General features: G+C 37.4%; 1 protein-coding gene across 7 annotated transcripts in view; it reads right to left on the bottom strand.

Moving 5' to 3' along the window:
• CTNND2 (catenin delta 2) overlaps nt 1-19919 on the bottom strand; it is a 696862-nt gene that overhangs the window by 135803 nt on the left and 541140 nt on the right. For all 7 annotated transcript variants that reach the window (XM_074826001.1, XM_074825966.1, XM_074825976.1 and 4 more), the window contains 2 exons: nt 17371-17584; nt 1328-1511 (listed from right to left, as the gene is read on the bottom strand). In XM_074826001.1, coding sequence (XP_074682102.1) covers nt 1328-1511; nt 17371-17584 — 398 coding nt within the window. The remainder of the gene's footprint in view (nt 1-1327; nt 1512-17370; nt 17585-19919) is intronic.

Raw genomic sequence — 19919 nt, forward strand, 5'->3', positions numbered from 1 at the left:
TGAATGCAATGCAACACAATTATACTACCAAACTCTTTTCAAAATTAGTACAACTCAGGTACAAATGCCTAGCTTCCGTAACATACCCCAACATAGCTGGTATTTGCATATACATACCTGCGTCTCAGTCCAGTACAAGTATATTTGCAATATGGAAGTTATTACTGTCTGTCTTTCATTCTCTTCCAATTACATATAAACAGTCAATAATAATTTTTACATTTTCTGTTAAACTTTTCCAATATTACTTCTGAAAGGGAGACATTTTATTTGATGAAACAGCACAAAGACAAAAAGGTGCTTGCTTTGTAAAAAATATTGCTATTTTACTTTGCCTCCTATCAATGCTTTATTTAGCTCTTTGACGGATATCTGCTTTAGATGCAGCATAAAACATACACTGTATTACTGATATATACTATTCTCACAACAATTTCCCTGTGATATATGTAAAAATATTAACTAATTGATTTTCATGTATCTCAGACAGATTACAGAATCTCCAATATACAAGGAGAAAAAAAATCAATGGCTGAAAGAACTTGCCTAATATGTTAAAATGTTTAAAAACAATGATATGGACTGGAATTCAGAAATTGCTATGACTCAATCCTTTTGTAAGGTTTTGTCAGAACTGAAACTCTTCTTACTCATCCTATTTTCATTCTCACATCTACAGTGATTTTTAGGAACGGACAGATCATATTGCACATATTTATATAAGTGCACCTTGGCGTTGCATATTCAAGTTTGACATACAAATATAAACATAAATAAATGCCATACTTGCTAAGAATCTATTTGAGTATTCTAGTTGCACAATGTTAAATTGGTTGGTCTCTTATTGAAATCCATTTCTCATCTTCACAGAGCAGAAAAAATCTACTTTATATATTTATCATAACTCCAGCAATGGCATCTGGAACCCGTAAGGCATGTTACTTTTTGTGAGCATCTTCATTACTTTTTGTGCTGATTAAATTGGGTGTAATAGTGAGAACATATTGACTTCACTTAAGCAACTGGGGAAATGGGACAAATCTACAAGGAGAAAAATATCTGTAATATACAAGCTTGGATGAGAAGACTGGTCAAAACTGCTAAGAAAAGAAAAATAGAAAACCCACAGCAGTGCTTATAGAGATTGCTTTTTGAATGGCCTGAAGCTTGTTTCCTAATTAATTTCCAACTTCAAGTTTACAGCACTGAAAGTCATCGTCTTTGCTGACACACAAACCAATTGTTTACTTTACAGATGCCTAAGAATGAGAAATACCAATTCAAAGCAAGATGATTAAGGCAAAGCAAATGTTTTTGCAGTACTCACCTTAGGCACCCAGTGGCATTGCGCAGCACCTGTGATGAATGGAGTTGTATTTTATGATCATCCTGGAGTGGAGAGTTTTCCCATCCAGAGTGAGGGATGATCACTGCATTGGTCAACACTGCGAGGGCATCCTGGATGATTGGCATTTTCAGTGCATCACAGGAGGATAGGTTCCAGAGAACTCCTACCAAAAAAGCAAGTGACTAACAATTAACACTTCTGCAAAAAAGATTGAATAGTTTTCAATTTTAAAAAAACAACAGAACGTTTCAAATCATTGATGTGCTTAATAAAGCTGTTTCTGTCAAGAAAAAGAAGACTACATTGTAAGTGGACCTCAACGATACCCGCACACTTCTGCAGTGAGAATACAGTTTTGAATATACAAGAAGTAGTCACAGCAACACTGGAAATTTCTCAGAGCTAAGCCTAAAAACTGAGAAGCTGGTTATGATCTAGGCCTCTTTAGGCTGTGAACCACACATGGAATGAAGGAGTATTACATGCATTTTTTTATGGTTTGGCCTTCAGATTTCTTCCTTCTAAATAAAATTAATAAAAACCAATAGTAGAAAATAGGTTCTGATTTATGCTAAGACTATCACTGTTGACAGATATGCATTGAGAGAACAAAATCCCAGTTCTGTGTTCAATTTAATGAAAGTAGCTATCTAGGATGGTTGGTACTAGCAAAGCAAAAAGCCTTCACAACCTGATACAGCACTACGGTATTATCCCAGCCTTCAACAAGTAATTTTTTATATTGTAAATATTTTACTATACAAAGTTACAGAATAATACCATTTTTGCACAGAAACAACAAGTTTAATGGTGCAACTCACAAAGAGATTTACTGGAATTTAAAAAAACCCTTTCTGTTAAAATTCATAATGTGCCAAAGAAAAGGAAGAGCAATTGAGAACCAAAGTTTTCTGAGCGTGGCCGCAAGGATCAGGGCCACTGCAGATGTGTCACAAAGAAAGCAGGCAAGAAATTGTTGGGAGCAAAAGAGAACCTGCTTTTCATTCCCTTGTATGTATTTGTATATTTGCTTGAAAAGAACATTTGATTTTGGTGCTGCACCAAGAGCCTGCTGCTGCTGGGCAGCTACTAGTGCTGGGGGAAGCCCGAGGGCAATACAGTGCTCTGAAGAAACAGAGGTCTTTATTTTAGCCCAGCATCCTCCCCAGAGTAGCTGGAAGAGCAAGGCTGCCTCTTCCTCCCTCTCCCCTTGCCAGCATATGTCCTCTTCTCTAGAGTCCACCCCTATTCCTTCCTACTTTCCTCTCTGTAGTGACAGTAGCCTGGCCCCACACCTAACCTTGAGCAGCAAAATTGAGTTTTGCCTTTATGCCTATCAAGTCTTGAAGCAACACAGAGAAAGATTATCATCATCGTATACAAGAGGTTACAAATATGAACATCAGAATACGAAAAACCAAAGTGAGTGGTGGTGGAAGGAAACTGCTAAAGACCTCATGAACGTAGACTCAGACATTTATAAATATAAGCAGCAAGAACACCATTTGCTCAAGGCTTTCTTTAGCAGTCTGTGTTTTGAAGGAGAGGTGTAATTAACAGGAATCAACACACATTTTTGGGTTTCCCTTTAAAATTAATTACCTCTATGGGGAAACTGTTTCAGTCATACAACTTCATGTTTTAATTATTTTATATGGAACTGTATGCAAAGGCAGTTATGCAGTTTAATGTAAATTAGCATACTAATAAAAAAACCCCAAGCCATCTTAAAATAATCTGTACATGGTAAAAAGGCAGAAACTGACAGACTTTAGCTACAGACCAAAAAAAAAAAAGAAAAAAGAAGCAGAAATAAGAATACTGTTCATTTTTTCATTTAAAAATTGCTGCTTTAAAGGGAAAAGAGTCTGTGTCTGAATTCTGTTCTGAATGCCTTTATGAAAAGTAATACCATATTTAAAGGAATAAAGACCTTCATAAAGATATTTATACTTGTTTTTCTATGACCTATTCTTGGTAACCTCTATTGGCACATCTACTATTCCTGAAATACTAGGTATTTTGCTGGTTTTAGTCAGTACAAACAATGATGTGGCTGCCTTTCTTTTACATTTATCTAGGCAGGTGCAAATGATGTGCATGGTGTAGAAGCAGAGAATCAGAATGCAAATCTTTCCTCCTTCAACGTCCAATTTAGTTCTTACACAAGACAATGTGTTGCTTCTTTGTGAAGAAGTCCTATTTTGGAAATGAAGCAGGAAAGAGTGCTTTGATGGCAACAAAACAGTACTTTGGGCTTCAAGAACTAGTCATGAACTGCAAAAGCAGAAAAAAATACAAAAGAAGCAAACATAAGAGCTCTGTCTAGCAAAATGCTTAAAAATGTGTACGTCTACACTCTTTTCTATTCACTCTAGGTTCTTGTTAATTAAAAGCAAATTCACATAAACATTGTGAAAAGTTGGTATTTAGCAATAGTTGAGATGCCCAGAAATATCTTTAAATCCTTTTTCTCTATTTAAAATCCACTTGACACTGCAAACGAGCTTTTGCTCAATAAACTGCCATAGCAACAGGGGAGCTCCAAATACAAATAAAAACCTACATATTCACCCAAGAGCCAAAAAGAGGGGTCTGGTTTCACTAACTGGAAATTAAACCTCACAGTAAGAGGGATCACCAGACTAAATTAGCTGTTCTACGTTCTCCTAAAATGACTGTAAGTCAAAGCAGAATCAAGCAAAATGGCACTGCCCAGTAAGCCTGACACGGTTTTCAAAGTTTTTGCACCTCACAAGACAGTTTTAAGGAGTAAGATAATCTTCTTCCACCTCAGAACAATGCATTTTATCTAATTTTAAGTCTTTGAATACTACCAACCACATTAATGAAAAAAAAATTTTATTCGGACAAATTATAATTTATTCTCCCAAGTAGTGGAGTCTGCTACTTGCTGAGGTTGGCACTTTAAGTGTCTTCTTGTACCCTTCCTTAATTAAGGATTTGCAATTATGAAAGGGCACTGGCAATTCACTTCCCATTACTTTTGCTAAGGACGACCTGGAGCTAGATTTATGTGGGACCTAAGAAGACGATCCATTGTCTTGACTTTGCAAGGGAAAGTGATAATATAACAAAGCTTTCACCTGAGGCATCTTCCATTATGGAGCTACCTCTTCTCCATATGACTCTGAAAGTATTTTTCAAGCATGTATGCATTACATGCCCTTTAAGACTATAGTAAGAAGATGGTCACTGAGATCATTTGCCACCTTACTCTGAAAGCCCTGACTGAATTGTGTTTCTGAGGACAATAAGCAAATCTGGAATAGCCTCAGAGGTGCCTTGACTGCCCCCTAAATCATTTGTGTGTCATCAGCTGCCCACAGGAAGGGACCAGACTCGGCATACCAGTGATTCATCATGAATAGTGGGACCCGTCCTGCTGTATATATACTGGATGTGAGCTGTTAATCCAACAACTCAGTAGTCCAACTCAACAGTTTAGCATCCATAGACTCTTGGGAGACAGGGGGAAATAAGGAACTAATCAGACCAGTGTTGAACATCTCTTACTCAATCACTTGCATTAATAGCATTTTATCTCCTCCTTGCTTTTAAGGTTGTGAGGCATTCAGAGTAGGAATTTTGTCTCCCCATTTGAAGATCACTTTAGGCTGTGTTGGATGCTTCCTAGAAAGAGAAAAATAGCTACACCAGACTGACTATGCGTATTTGCAGGTTGAAGTTTTTCACCCTTACATATAACAAACTGAAACGCACGGAAAAAGTATTTTGCAATCTCATTCAGCTGGTTCCAGTTGGAAGATAGATTTTGGGTCCCAGTACCAATTACCAGTCTTGCAGACGTCAGACAAAGGACTCTTAGAGGAGTCTATGGGAATGCTCGCTAAGGAGATCTTGCTGTACCAGGTTACATCTTCTGGAGTAGTTTATCAGAGGACATGCATCTACTATATTCAACAGGTTATTTAATGCACTAAATGTAAATCATCTTTTCTAAGAAGGCCTCTCACAGATAACAACGATCAAATTCAAAAACTGGCTATAAATTTTGAAAAAGGTTATAATCAACCTTTTCAAAGACGTAACTGTACAGATATAGTTCATAAGAAAAACTACACATAGGTCTTAGTTAAGGCAATTTAGATTTGTTGCCACTGGAAGAGGGAATTGAGAGAACAGAGAACCAGGAAAACTTTGATTTATCTTTCTCTTAGCCAAAGTCCAGAAGATTGAAGACAAGACCAACCCTTATAAAAACACAGTCCAGGTTGATGAGATGTTACTACTGCTTAGTAGACAGCTTATCCACCATGCTTTCAGCTTAGAAACAGCACTCCTTTTTACATAAATTAAGCTATTGCACTAGATATCGCATCACTTACCCTGAAGAAGCAAAGCAAAATATTTTAGAAAATTGAAGGCACCCAATTTAATGAAGCAGTCTGAGCCAAAAACCCATCATCTCTGAATCAGGCTGGAGCTCAAATTCATCCTGATTAAACTCTTCAATGCATTTTTTAGTCAGTGTTTTACTTAGAACTAATAATCGCATTTGTATATTTATAGTCAGATATAACTAAAGACCTGATGAGCCACATGCTATCCCTATTCCATTCAAAGTTAAGAAAATTGAGATCATACACTTCCATGCAAAAAATAACACCCTAGCAAGAGAGCATGTGCAAAACCACTAAAGTCTAAACAACTATTCAGTGCATGATTTAATGCTACCTCAAATTATGACTTTTATACATATATAAACAAGCCTCTTGGAACAACTTGGACTACAAATATAAATGGAAACCAAGAAACTGGAAAAGTCAGCTTTTCCAAAAAGCATTGCCCCTGTCACACTGCCACTAAGTATTTTACTTTTTTGTTGTGCTGCAAAAGATGTACTTTGCCAAATAAATTATAGGGTAAAAGGATCCTATGTAAACAAATATTACTGGGAAAAACAAGACTTCGACTCTTCTTAATTTGATATGTTTAGGTCTACCTTAAATTTCTACTAAGATTTTGCTTATTTAATATTCCTTGTAAAAATAAAAATCTAAAAGTCTTCCAACTCATCTAGGTTCATCTTTTCCATCTCAATTTAATAGTTTGGTCATGGACTGATGCAGAATGCCATTTGGTAGTGCTGGGAGACTGCATCCCAGGAAGAGTGAACGTGGCATTGGCAGGCTTTTTTGTTTATATGCTGAAGGCACACAGATACTACAGGGAGTTTTCCTCATGAACACGACAATTAAGACTGAAACCTGAGAGCTAAATACCCTGCACAGAAGCCAAGCATAGGGGATCTTTTGCTGGAGTCCTTAGGGAAAACATCTTCTACCCAATGCTCTCAAGTGCTAGAAAAGTCATTTGCTGGCTCTTACTGTGGTTTTGACATTCAGAGCGCCCTGTAATTGCAGAGCTGGACCAGTGGCAGTAGGGTATGGGCTCCTGATATTACTGCTGTAAAGGTGCTGAATACCAACCACTACATTTCTTAATACAAAGTGCAATAAGACTTCACACCCAGCTCAGTTGTCAAGGTGAGGAGTTGGTCTCGGTAACAGACTTTCTGTAGGCAACAAAAAGTGGCTCATGTGAATTCTGGCACCTGAACAATTCACAGGTCGTAAGACAGCTCCTAAAAAGCACACTATAAAAATAAGTTAAAAATTGGCATATCAGAGGAGGAAGTTTCAGCAATTTTCTTGAAATAATTTTTTGTCTGGTTACTGAATGAATACCTATGCACACCTTCCTGTAATTCACTTATTTACATGCGCAGAGGCGGTTTTCTATCTGTGTGTAAGATGACCCATGAAAAGTGAAAATTGAGAAAGACTGGGTTTCAGTAAAAGTCATAAGCAGGCAGGAGTTTAAGGAAGTAAGCGAAGCTGTAGCCAGATGAATTTTTTTCCCTTTGCAGTCACTCACAGCCTTAACAAAGCAAACACTTCCACAGAGAATAAAGATTATTGTTTTTTTTCAAAAAATTACAAACACAGCTTGATCTTGATTACATATAAGTACATGACTACATATAAGTAATACAAGCATTTCTTCTGACAAGTTAACTCTTTCTTTCTCAATTACTGCTCTTTTCATTCCAAAATTACATGTAGGATTATATTAATACAAAAGGAGGGACCAATTTAAACACTGCTTGAAAACAATTTCTGTCCAAATGCTATTGCATTAACTGAAAAAGTCCATATTCTTCTCATGGAACTGGATTTTGACCTAACATTGCTGCTTTCTTCCTGTTGCACACTATAAAATAATGTATAAGTGTGGAAGGGAAGAACTGTCAGACAAGAATGTTAGACAGTTACTAGCTTTAATGTTAGACAGCAGTGGAATTACTAGAAGAGTTGACTAAAGTTACTGTGGAAAGGCCAGTGGTTCCTGATTAACTTGTTTTCCTAACTGATGAAATTAAACTGGTCCCATAAAACACAGAAGCCAAACCAAAACTAATTAATTCTAAGTGAGAGAAACACAAGAAAAAAGTAAATCAACTGTTTTCAAACAAAATTTCATCCTAACACATGACTAATGCCAATACCATTCCAATTAAATGGTTTATTAGAAAACAAGGAAACCAAACGAGGATGCATATATGAATGGAAATATTTGTTTTCAATGTTTACACATGTATTTTACTGAATAATTTTTTCTAGTCCCCAAAATCCAAATATATGTTTGGTAACAGACCCTAATACAGAGACTAAAAATGTCATACTTAAAACTGAAAATCAAGTTACAGCTCTAAGTACCAAACTCCTTTCTCACAAGAACTAATTAGGAAATTAGTCCTATCTATAAAGTTGCATCTACATGCAAAATGAAAGGCTCAGTGTACAGTTGCTAAAAAAAAAAAAAAAAAAAAAAAGGAGGAAACACTTATTTACTAGCCAAATCTTAAAATTGATATCCAAGATAAAGACAACACTGAGAACAAGATTATTTGGGAGGGACGAAGGGAGGTTGGCTTATGAACCTAAAAATTAAAATTAGTGGCCACAGTGAAAAATGTTTCAGTATATCCTCAAACTTTCATTTTGTAAAGAAAAAAGTGAAATATTGAAATCTGTTTCTAAACAAAACCTATTTTCAAAATAAAATTTAAGTATTCTGTGTTGCAAATGGCAAACATTTCAAACTACAGAGTGCTTTTAAACTGCCAGTATTTCAATACTCCATCATTCAGGCAGGGGCATCGAAATTATACGCCCAGCTGAATTTTTCCAAAGGATTACTACTTGCTGAAAAAGTTCAATGCAGCTGTTATGTCAAGCCATATGCTGCAACAGATGTCCTCTATTTATCACTCCAGATTGCCTTGTTTGATATTGCCTCTGAAACTTAGATTTGACCAAAGTAAAAAAAATAAATACAAAAATCATTTATGTAGTATATTAACAAGCAAATTATGAAATTGGTTTCATTGCCCTATGAATCAGAACAACAAACTCATTAAATTTCTGTAGAAGATGCATCTCACTGATTGTACAAGGGAAAAATAGTTGTTTCCCACTTAGACTTGGAAGTTGATGTGGTTCATACATGGGAGCGATCCCAGTGCCAGAGAGAAAAGGAGAGCAAAAAGGGACCACCTTGGGTTTTGTGCTGAGTGTGGTAAATTCAGGACAAGTGAATGGGAATTTGCCTGGGAAGCAGGGAGAAGGATGCAGACTGTGATGGGAAAATTGATGAAACCATCCCCAAGCAGACCCCTAAGAAAGAGGGGAGAGGGACTCCCCTGCCAGCGGCATCTTACTGGTCCCAGGCAAGACCTCGGCACCCCAGTGACTTGTTATGGCTCTCCCCCATTCACCTCCAGGGAAACAGGCACTGCGAACCTGAGGAAGGTTTTGTATCACTGTTTTATCAGTATGTTCCCTTTTACCTGTAACAATACTTTGAATGCAACACCTTACACAATAAATCAGTGCCCCGGCCTGTTGCTAAGAAAGCAGGGCAGAAGATTTTAGAAAGCATCTATTTTAAAACCTCTCCTTATTTAGCTGGGAGCAGCAGGGGGTGAAGTAGTTAAACTTATAATTCAGAAAAAGTCAAGAATGACTCTTCATGAATACAACAAATCCTATTGGTGGGTTTTCCCATTTTCAGAGCCAAACCAGTGACAGCATATGGAGAAAGGGGACAAAGATTGTTTTATAATTAGACAGTAAATTGTAATAGATTTTGTATAAAATGACTCAGTTGAACTGTCAATATTGTTTGCATAAGTGTTATTTGATAAGACAGCATCATTTCTGAACCAAATTACACAATTTATTAAATTACTTTTAGATTTGCTGTTACATATGAGCTATAAATAGGATATGTTTTGAATGGCTCTGGAATTTCTTGAAGATGTTGTAGTCTATAGGTTGGAAATCAGTTTCCCAACAACTTAGGGGTGTAAACTGTACAGCCTTTTACCTTCCCAGTTTGCAAGTAAAATGGCTACAAAGATTTGGTGTCTCAGTAAGTGACTGTACAATGGGTTCATAGGAAGATTTTATAAAATGCCAATTAATTCCTGCTCTGAATTTGTTTGAAAATCACTCCCAAATTTCTACATGTGATGACAATGTTTTCTGTAGGTGATGCTAAAATTAAGCTTTAAAGTTTGCCAGACTGTAGAATTGTACTGTAAAGTACAACAGAGTTCCTCCTTACACAGCTGTGCCTTGTTATAGCACATCCACTGATTGTGAAATGTCAGCTTATTAGTCTGGAAAAGTACAAATAGATATTTACAGTATTTTCTAAAAATTGTGATGATGCAGTAAGTGATTTTTGAAGACTCTCTGTAAAACCTTAAAGTAAGTGATTACTGGGGTAGAAAAGCAGAGTAGCCCTGTAGACCACCAACCACTCCATTGCCATTGCCAGTAACAGGCCAGAGGGTTTGTACTACCTTGGTGAGACCTCTGAAGTTGAGTTGCTTGAAGTTGTGTTGGGGCACTTGGCCCTTTAGCTTGATTAACTCTAGCAGCTGCTTCTGCAGACCAGGTGGCTTTATTTGTTTTGCTTTTGCTTAGCTTTGCATAATGCTGTAGCACAAGCAGATTTTCTGTGTCCAACAAATCCTTAGTTACCTTTTTTCCCCACAACAAGATTTTAAATGTAACAGCAAGGAACCACAACCTATTCCATGCAAAGTTTGAGCTGTGAGATGAAATGCATGTTTTTACTGCAATCTGAGACTTGCAGGAGATTTGTCAGAGTTCGACATTTTATATGAAATTCTCACTGGCTCACAAGACTCAGGGCAGAGTTTAAAGAATACCTTGATTAAAAGTATCTCAAGCAATGGGAGGGAGTCAAAGTATTATGTAGCATTTGGAAACTGAAAAGGCTTTTGTACTTGAAGAAAGAAATACTGAAATATGTAATGCCTCATTCAGCCATTGGCTTCAATCCAGAGTAAACACATAAGAATTTTCAGCACACAGATAATTTTGTTTATGTTGAAAACAACCGTTATTTAAAACACCTAATTAGAAGCAAATTAGTACAAAAGATTTAATCAACTTTTAAAACTGACTGTGGTAGAATATTGTACTTACAATAACATCCATTTAAAGAAAGAGTAGGAAAGATTATTAGATCTAGTAAGTACCCTTCAAATCTCCCTTTTGAATGAAAAGCATTTAAAACATAAGCAAATTCAGTGCCTAAGCAAGTAGATTTGAAAATTGTGAATCTTATCCTAAATCTACTATTTAAAAAATAATTAAAGTCTGTAAGTCACCTGCCTCTGTGCTTGGTAAGTTCCTCGATGCACTTGTTTAAAGTTATTACAGAGAATTTGCTTATCTGCAGAGAAGAAACTAAGCAAAAAATGAATGAACATCTTTTCTTGCCAAAATCAAAACAAGCACTTCTGAAAGCTGTGTTTTGTGCTAGCAGTTATCTATCTCCACACTTCACCTTCCTAATTTCCTTGACTTGACAGGACACAGTAATTGGATGTTGGAGGTGGAGGAGAAGCTAATTCACAGAGCTCCATCTTAAGAGGCATTTGTATACTTTCTGCATTTATCCCATGTCTTCATTTTAACTACATACAGTTATGAGTCCCTAATGATATTTGGCAGTCTAGTTCTCTTAGCTAAGCATATATTGAACCAAATTTACATCAACCTTGTAGCAGCAGTACTACCATGGTTACACCATCACGACAATTTAAGCACTAGATGGCTTTTCATGTTGTCTGTTTGAAAAGTTTGTAATATCCAGGACATGTATCTGAACCTAAAACATATTTTATCTTTATAATCTAATTTTCAATTAATATAATGCTGAAATCTTCTCTTTGGATCCAAAAGCAACCCACTTTACACATTTATCTTCCTACCTATCTTTTCATAGTAAATATCAACAGCTGCTAATTCATTAGGCCTTTCACTGTCCAGGCTTCCTTATTACTTGCATTGCTCCATTAGAAAACTTGAATATAATGCAGAAATGGGATATTTAACATGATCAACACTGGAACGACATCTAATACAAACCTGCAAAAAAAAGGAATATAACAGAGATTTTAAGAATTACATCAAGGTGAAATATTGTAAGAATGCAACTCTTGGAATGCTTTGATTCTTCTTAAGTCTGTGGGAAAGTCACCTCAGAGTGGGATAAAACAGCCTTTCCTCATTTTCAAATCAAATTTCCTAAAAGTGGTAGGGCTACAAATAGTTGCCACCTCTAAATGAATGTTTATATCACAATAAAATTTCACATCTGTGTTTATACACTCCAGTAACTAAGCTAACGTCAAGGGCACTTTTGCAGAAAATTATTAAATTGATAAACTGCTTCAAGAACCTAAGTACTAAATAGTCAGCCCTTTGCCATAATATTGTTAAATATGATTTACTACACAAAAATCACAATGTAATACCTTACAAAATCCAATTAGAAAATAACATGACAAATAGGAAACAACTGCAGGTGTGTGATTTTGACTTTGGGAACCCCCAACAGAAGAATTGCCATTGTACTAGGAAGTTAAAACTTCTCAAGAACTGGCCAGAATTACCTAAAAATGTAAAATCATAATAAAACTTCCGCTGAAGTAAGCCAAAAGGTCCATTTAAGTAGAATACTCCCTTAAACCTGCTTTACACATCACTGCAGGCTCACTAACTTGCAATTGCACTGATTAGCAAAGACACATTCAATGCTCAAAGGGACCTTCTGGAGTGTCTTGACCGACCTGCCAACAATTTATGCACATATTAATAAGCAGTGTGCAATCAAAAGGAGGTTTAAACTGCAGCGGTTACCTCAAACCAGTTAGATATAAGGAAGACAACATATAATTGCTTTCAGTAACACTGACAGACTATCAATAAGGTTCTAAATACCTCATTATAAACGTGGCATCTATTAAAAACAGAACAAAAATGTATAACAACTACATAATAATGTTGCATAACATGGGGTGACAACAGAGGACCAACCAAGTCAAAACACAAACTGGCCACAGCTAAAATCAAAGACAACACTAATGAAATTGGAATCTGGGAAGGAAATTAAATTTTTTTCCCGTCCAACCTGACCATGGGCCAAATACACTTGGACAACCAGCGCTTCTTTGAAAGGAACATTATGTACAAAACATCTTATAATTTTTGCAGCAATGGAATATATGCTTTTTGATGCAGTGAATAAAAATGTGAATGAAATATACAGGGTCTTCATCTATCTACATACAGTATATATGTATAGTATTAGATAGTTTAGGCCTTTTTAATGATTTTTTTTGGTAAATGTGATAATTTTCAGAATTTATATATTTTCAGTAGACAACTGTTAAATCTCTGACACCTTAAAGTCAACCAAAATAAGCAGCAGGCTGTCTGCCAGCATAGGAAAAAACAATTTCCCTTGTCATTATTTATAGCTATATTTTTTTATCATCATGTGCTTTCTAAAAGTGGATCATCCACTTTTACCTTTCAATCAAATATGGTATATACAGTTTGAAAACAGGTGATACAGTGATGTATCTTTAAACAGAGTTGTTTCTCATTCAGCTAGCTTATTGTTCACAGGCAGAAACTGTGTTTCTAGTTGTGATGATTTTGTTTGTCAAAATGAGAACAGCAGTTTAAATCATTTTGTCTGAGACAGGTACCCAGTTATCAGATGGAGCTGATGGAACAAGGAGCAAGCGTAGGTTGAATCTAGCAACAGCTGCTTGACCTCACCTTCTTCACAAGGCATCATTGGGATTCCTGTGTTATCCTTGCTAACACTTCACATTTTTCAGGTCATTTTTTTTCCTGATAGTAAAACAAATAGAAAGAATGCTAAAATAGAATTTTGTGGAAGGGTTCATAATTAACTCGGGAAAGGCAAGACAATCAGAAATCAGTTACTCATTATCATTATTAACAAGTGAAAACATTTTTTTCTACCATCTGCAGGATCTGTGCTAATTTTGTACTGTGTTCTTGTCTATATATATCTATTAGGAAAGTGTTAACATTTTATTATTTTAAAATAGAAGGCTTTTATTTGTTCCCTTAACAGGAGCTACAGTGGAAACTAGTAGCACAGCGCTGGGTGAAAAGATGGCTAAATTAAGTATGGTGCATTCAGCTTATACTGATTTCTTTTCATTTACACACCTACATGAAACAAGATTTTGTAATTCAGGTTCTCCTTAAGTTTCTGGAAATTACCAGAGGCTGTAGGCTATGTTGACATCTCTATTTCTATCAGAGTATTTCACTTCTGCATAAATGTAATATATTCATTTGTATACCTCAGTTTATCCCGGTTCTTCTAGTAAAAAACAGTGACTACAGAAGCATTTCTGGAAGAGTAATCTTTCAATACTTTAGGAAGTATTTCCTGGGCATTAACACCCTTTAATTTCACGACAACCAGGCAGCACACTTCCCTCATGCCTTCTACATGGGAGCCTGCACTGAAACCATTTGCTCCATGTGAGAAAGCGCTGAAGCTCTATCACATTGCAATAAGGTTCAGTTTGTGCAATCCAAACATTTCAGCATGTTAAGGTTTTCCAGTATTAGCCTGAGACCTCTGCTACTGAGGAGGAGAAAGATGAGATAAAGGAAGAAGTGAAAAACTGTTTTGGAGAGATTATGGCAGAAAGAAATCTCTGGAAAAGAGGAAAAGTCACAAATGGCGCCAAAGGCAATCCTGACAAGCAAGGAGCTACTGGGATAGAAAGCTGGTCTGCAGGTTTAAATACCCTTCCAAAACCAGTCTTGAGATAGCTGGAAATTGAAATTATAATCTCCTTAGATAGAAGCAATAAGAAGGAAGAAAATGTGCATGTTTGAGGAAGGAACTAATATTATAACTGGCTCTGGCGGGAGTGTGCTTCACGGCACTTGGGGCAGACGATGAAAGCTTTGCTACTGTTCAAACAGATTGAGCTGCTAAAAACCTCTCCTGCCCTTATTTCTTCCCTCACAGCCAAGTGCCTACTCAGAGTGATTCACACCTTTATCTTGCCAGATTTCTGGACAGGTCATTTAGACTTGATAGGCTCAGTTCCCCATCTGTACAACTGAGATAATGACAGTTCCCCACCTAAGCGAAGCGCTCTGGGGACAAATGTTGGAGGAGTATTTAGGGGTGATGATGACAGAGCCTATATAAATTCCTAAGGCAGGAACTTTGTGCCCTCTCTAAAAGTAACAAACAGCTTTTACGTAGACAGGATGCACAGTGAACATGAGATGGAAAGGATGAAGGTATTATGTTTACTTCTAAAACACACATTTGCTATTATTTTCTCTGTATTTCCCTCAGGCTATGGTGGCACTACTGAAATCTTCCTGTCACCTCAACTTAGGTGGGAAGCAGGAGGAGCTTCTTTTACTTTCTCTTGTGCCCACCACCAGGCCAAATTTTTTCATTACTGAGGCAGCTGCTGCAGAAGCTATCCTTCCTTCCCTAGAAAGGACAGAGGGAAGGAATTTAACGGGGGTAGCTGTCACACTACAACACTTCACAAAAAAGCAAACGAGAACTGATTCAGATGTGCTATTCAAGCCTGTTTCCTAAGAGATGCAAGATGAGAGGTACAGCTATGAGTCTTGCTTTGGAAAAGAGCTTTGCAGAACACTATCGCTATCAGGTTTGCATTTTCAAAGCAAGGACCAGTGATTTGCATTCTGAAAGGCACAAAACCTGGCCAGGGAAAGCAGTGGCCTTCTGGGATGTACTGGCTATTAAAAACAACAAAACAATATAAATCCAGGCCCAGTAATAAAATCTTCAAATACCACTGACTTTGATTCTATTCCTCAGGGTCACCATCTTGCTCTGCTCCCCTTTCATAGATGTCCAGCACTCCTGATGCTCACCATCCCTGGGAGCTGCATCTACCTGTACAAAGGCTGGTTACTGCCTACAATTGACGGTCAGTACCTACCCTGCTCAGTAGTACCAGTTTGAGGGCATGCTAGCACATACATCTTTTCTTTCTGTGGGAATTCAGGAAAATTTAACAACATACTGTGCAATGGAAGGAATGTAAATTGTAGCCTAGTATCTTTTCTTTAAATGACCTAATGACATTATGTGCTCTGTCTACAGATAACATGGGAAGTGCCACTGTGACTGCTGAGGTGTACTGCTGATGTTCATTAGCAGTTTGACACTTACTACTCAGAATAAATAGGCAGAATGTTCCCTGGAGCCAGGACACAGACAACATAACCAGGAGACAAACAAGTATGTTGAATCCAAAGCAGTGGTTACACTTTATTAGATCTGTCAGTAATTCTGTCACTCTGCAGGAGGCACCATCCAAGCTCGTGTAACCCACTATCTTTGCCCTATTAATCTTGCCTAACAAGTACAAGGTGATAGGTGTTATAACTAAGAAAAAAAATTAAATATAAAAATCTACATTTAGTAAACACCATAAAGTTTATTCAGACACCCTGAAGGAACCTGGAGTCAACCAAAGGACAACAATCTTATCAATTGTATCCTAAATGAGGCCTGACCACAAGGGTAAGTAATTTCTGCAGAAGCATAGATGATAGTGGGTACTCTGATGCTTCTATGACAGAAATGAGAAATTTTCTTTCATATTTTTAGTAAGAAAATCATAATGGAAATACAGGCATTGTAATATAGGATAATGAAAAGGTCTTAAGATTTTTTATTCGTAGCATTAAATTAACCACCGCATTGATATTAGCAATCAAATAGAATGAAATCACAAAGTGAAAAATCAAAAAAACCATCAACTAGCTTCTGGTTTTCATTTTAAATAGGATAGCTTAGGGGCAAGGGGAAAAAAAATCTCCAAACATTTCAGATCAATGTGTTTGACAGCATTTTTGTATTTCTGACACCCCCTCCCTTGAATTTCATACGGGATAAATTCAAAACAATCTTAAAAAGATCAGATTCTACTATATCAAGAAAAGAAATAGACTCTGCCACTAGCACACTCGGTGTCTAACATACATCACATAGCATGCTATCAAATTTCAGACAAAAGGCTTCAGAAGATGACGCTGTCCATATCTCCAACACGCTTTTTCGTTTTCCTATCAGTACCACAAGAAAGGTAAAAAAACCCCCAGTCCTCCTTCTCACTTATATAGGATATAATAGAAATGAATAACAGCTTCTAAAAAAATTCAGTAAAACCCAACTTCTGCATGTGCAGCCCTACACCAGACAGGAGGGAGAGCAGAGGAGAGCAGAGGATTCCTACCACAACATATCTGTGTACGGAGCACGTCTCTCGCAAGAGCATTCACAGCTAACCAAGAAAAAAGTGACCAGCAACTGTAAACATAAACTATGCCTACATCTGTAATCGGTCTGCATGATATTGAATAAAGCTATTTATACATTACATATATCCAAAGGGCTCGAAAGTGTTTTGTTACAGCGAAGAAGATGGTAATAAAATAAAAAGTTACTGATGGAGCAAGTGGCATGCAGCACAGACCTGTGCTTGCAGGGCCTATATAGAGATTGAAAAAAAAATATTGAAAGATTCAAACCTGTGACCAGTTCTCTGATTTCCAAATCTGTAGTCTTGCGGAGTAACCGTACTAATGCTGGGATACCACCACAGTTTTTCAGAGCAATTTTGTTGTCATCATTTGCCTTTCCATATACCAAGTTTCTCAAAGCTCCACAGGCACTACGGTGGACTTCTGTCATCCGATGGTCCAATAGGTCCACCAGTAATTGTATTCCGCCTTGTCTTCTTATCTGAAACAGGCCAAAGGGATAATCATAAAATTAGGGAATGAACACCAGTATTATATACTATCCAATGTAATTAAGTTGTGGTTTATGCAGGCTATGTGCCAGCAAAGGTATGCTGGTAGCCCCGCAAAGCTGCTACGTTACACTGCTTTGACTCCTCACATTATTTTTTCACTGGTAACGTAACTGTACAATGACAAACCTGAACCTCTGTAAAAGCAGCCAAAAGTTAGTGAAGAGTGTTGCCTCATCAAGATTTCTCAAGGTTCAGCAAGGTTTGCCTTGGCAAGGGTTTCTCCTCTGCTGGAGAAACATCATCTGCTTCGGAGTATAACATATCACATGCTAGAGGAAAAAAAACCACAAGACTACAGCAAACCAAAAAAAGCATTTAATATAATAAAGTTTTTAGGAGTCCCTCTTTTTACATTTAATTACTGGGAACGTGAGCAGCTACTGTAGTCTCTGCAAGGATGTTGTATCATGGGAAAAGCAAAGATGAAAGGAAAAGGAGGAAGTCTGCACAAACAAGGATGATGGATAAATCATGGAAAGCTTGTTCTACTATGATTGAGGAAGACCCTTAAGTGATGCAGGAACAGATCTCTTATTCATTCCTAAGGTGGCCTAATTTTGGACCTAATTTTAAGAATCTGGATGGATTCATAACTAACATCCAAGGAATATAATACTTTAGCTTCAAGGAAGTTATACAGATATCTCTATCAAAAAGTTTCTGCATGTGTGTTGTTGGCTAAGGCGCAAAGCAAGCCATGCACTTCAGCTGGCCATTTTACTACCTCTAGTAATATCTTGCCTAAGACAGTAAAACAGAGACAATTAGTGTTTTCAAAACTGCGGTGAAAGGTGAAACATTAATTTTAGAATCAAAGTTTATGATGAAAAAGTTCTTGGGGCTCTTTGCACAGGGGAGGCTTCAGGGTAGGAAAGCGTTAAACAAAATACACTGAAATGTATTAGAAATTCATGCTCTATCTACTAACTTCAAGATATTTAAGTACAACTCATCTATGGTATTTCATGAATCTAAGAGAAGCTTCAACAAGGCTAAATGCTGGGTCCTGCACTTGGGTCACAACAACCCCATGCAACGCTACAGGCCCAGGGAAGAGTGGCTGGAAAGCTGCCTGGTGGAAAAGGACCTGGGGGGTGTTGGTCAACAGCCAGCTGAATATGAGCCTGCAGTGTGCCTAGGTGCCCAGAAGGACAATAGCATCCTTGTATCATAAATACTGTGGCCAGCAGGACTAGAGAAGTGATCGTCCCTCTGTACTCAGCACTGGTGAGGCCGCACCTCAAATACTGTGTTCAGTTTTGTGCCTGTCACTACAAGAAAGACACTGAGGTGCTGGAGCATGTCCAAAGAAGGGCTGTGAACAAGTCTTATGAGGAGTGGCTGAGGGAACTGGGGTTGTTTAGTCTGGAGAAAAGGAGGGTCACGGGAGACCTTATTGCTCTCTACAACTACCTGAAAGGAGGTTGTAGCAAGGTGGGTGTCAGTCTCTTCTCCCAAGTACCAAGTGATAGGATGAGAAGAAACAGCCTCAAGTTGTGCCATGAGAGGTTTAGATAGGACATTAGGAAAAATTTCTTCACCGAAAGGGTTGTCAAGCATTGGAACAGGCTGCCCAGGGAAGGGGTTTAGTCACCATCCCTGGGGATATTTAAAAGATGTGTAGATGTGGCACTTAGGGGCATGGTTTTGTGTGACTTGGCAGTGTTAGGTTAACAGTTGGACTCAATGATCTTAAAGGTCTTTTCCAGCCTAAATGATTCTATGATTCATTGCAGATACAGACTGAAAAATGATTCAGTCTTTGAGGTTCCAATTGAGCTATACAAAATCACTCTCTGATAAAACAGAAGTTCTCTTTTTCACCTACTGGCTTATCTGGCATATTCCAGTTTTTGTAATAATAGTAAGACCCAGTAATAGAGCAGTTTTGTAGTTAGAAAGTGTATGTACTGAGATGCTACAGTATTAAATTAAAATGTTTTAATGTCTACACAGTTACAGCACATCGCTGGGCTAAATGCCAAAGTGATAGTGTTTAAACAAAGATATTTTCCCTTAAATCTGCCTTGTATCAGTATATCATGTTCAACTTTCTGAGTAATATGCAGGTCACCTGGAAGACTACAGCAGCTGGCACTACATGGAGAGTGGAGACATGTGAATGGACATTGGTAAAATATATCAACTTCAGGCAGAAAAGTTCATTAATCTTTTTGAGAGTTCATGCTTCTACTGCTCAGAGAAACTGTCACATCTTTCAGTTTAGAAACCAGGAAAACAGATCAAAGAGACCTCACTGGA

The sequence above is a fragment of the Strix aluco genome, chromosome 1 (genome assembly GCF_031877795.1).
Source record: "Strix aluco isolate bStrAlu1 chromosome 1, bStrAlu1.hap1, whole genome shotgun sequence".
Lineage (NCBI taxonomy): Eukaryota > Metazoa > Chordata > Aves > Strigiformes > Strigidae > Strix > Strix aluco.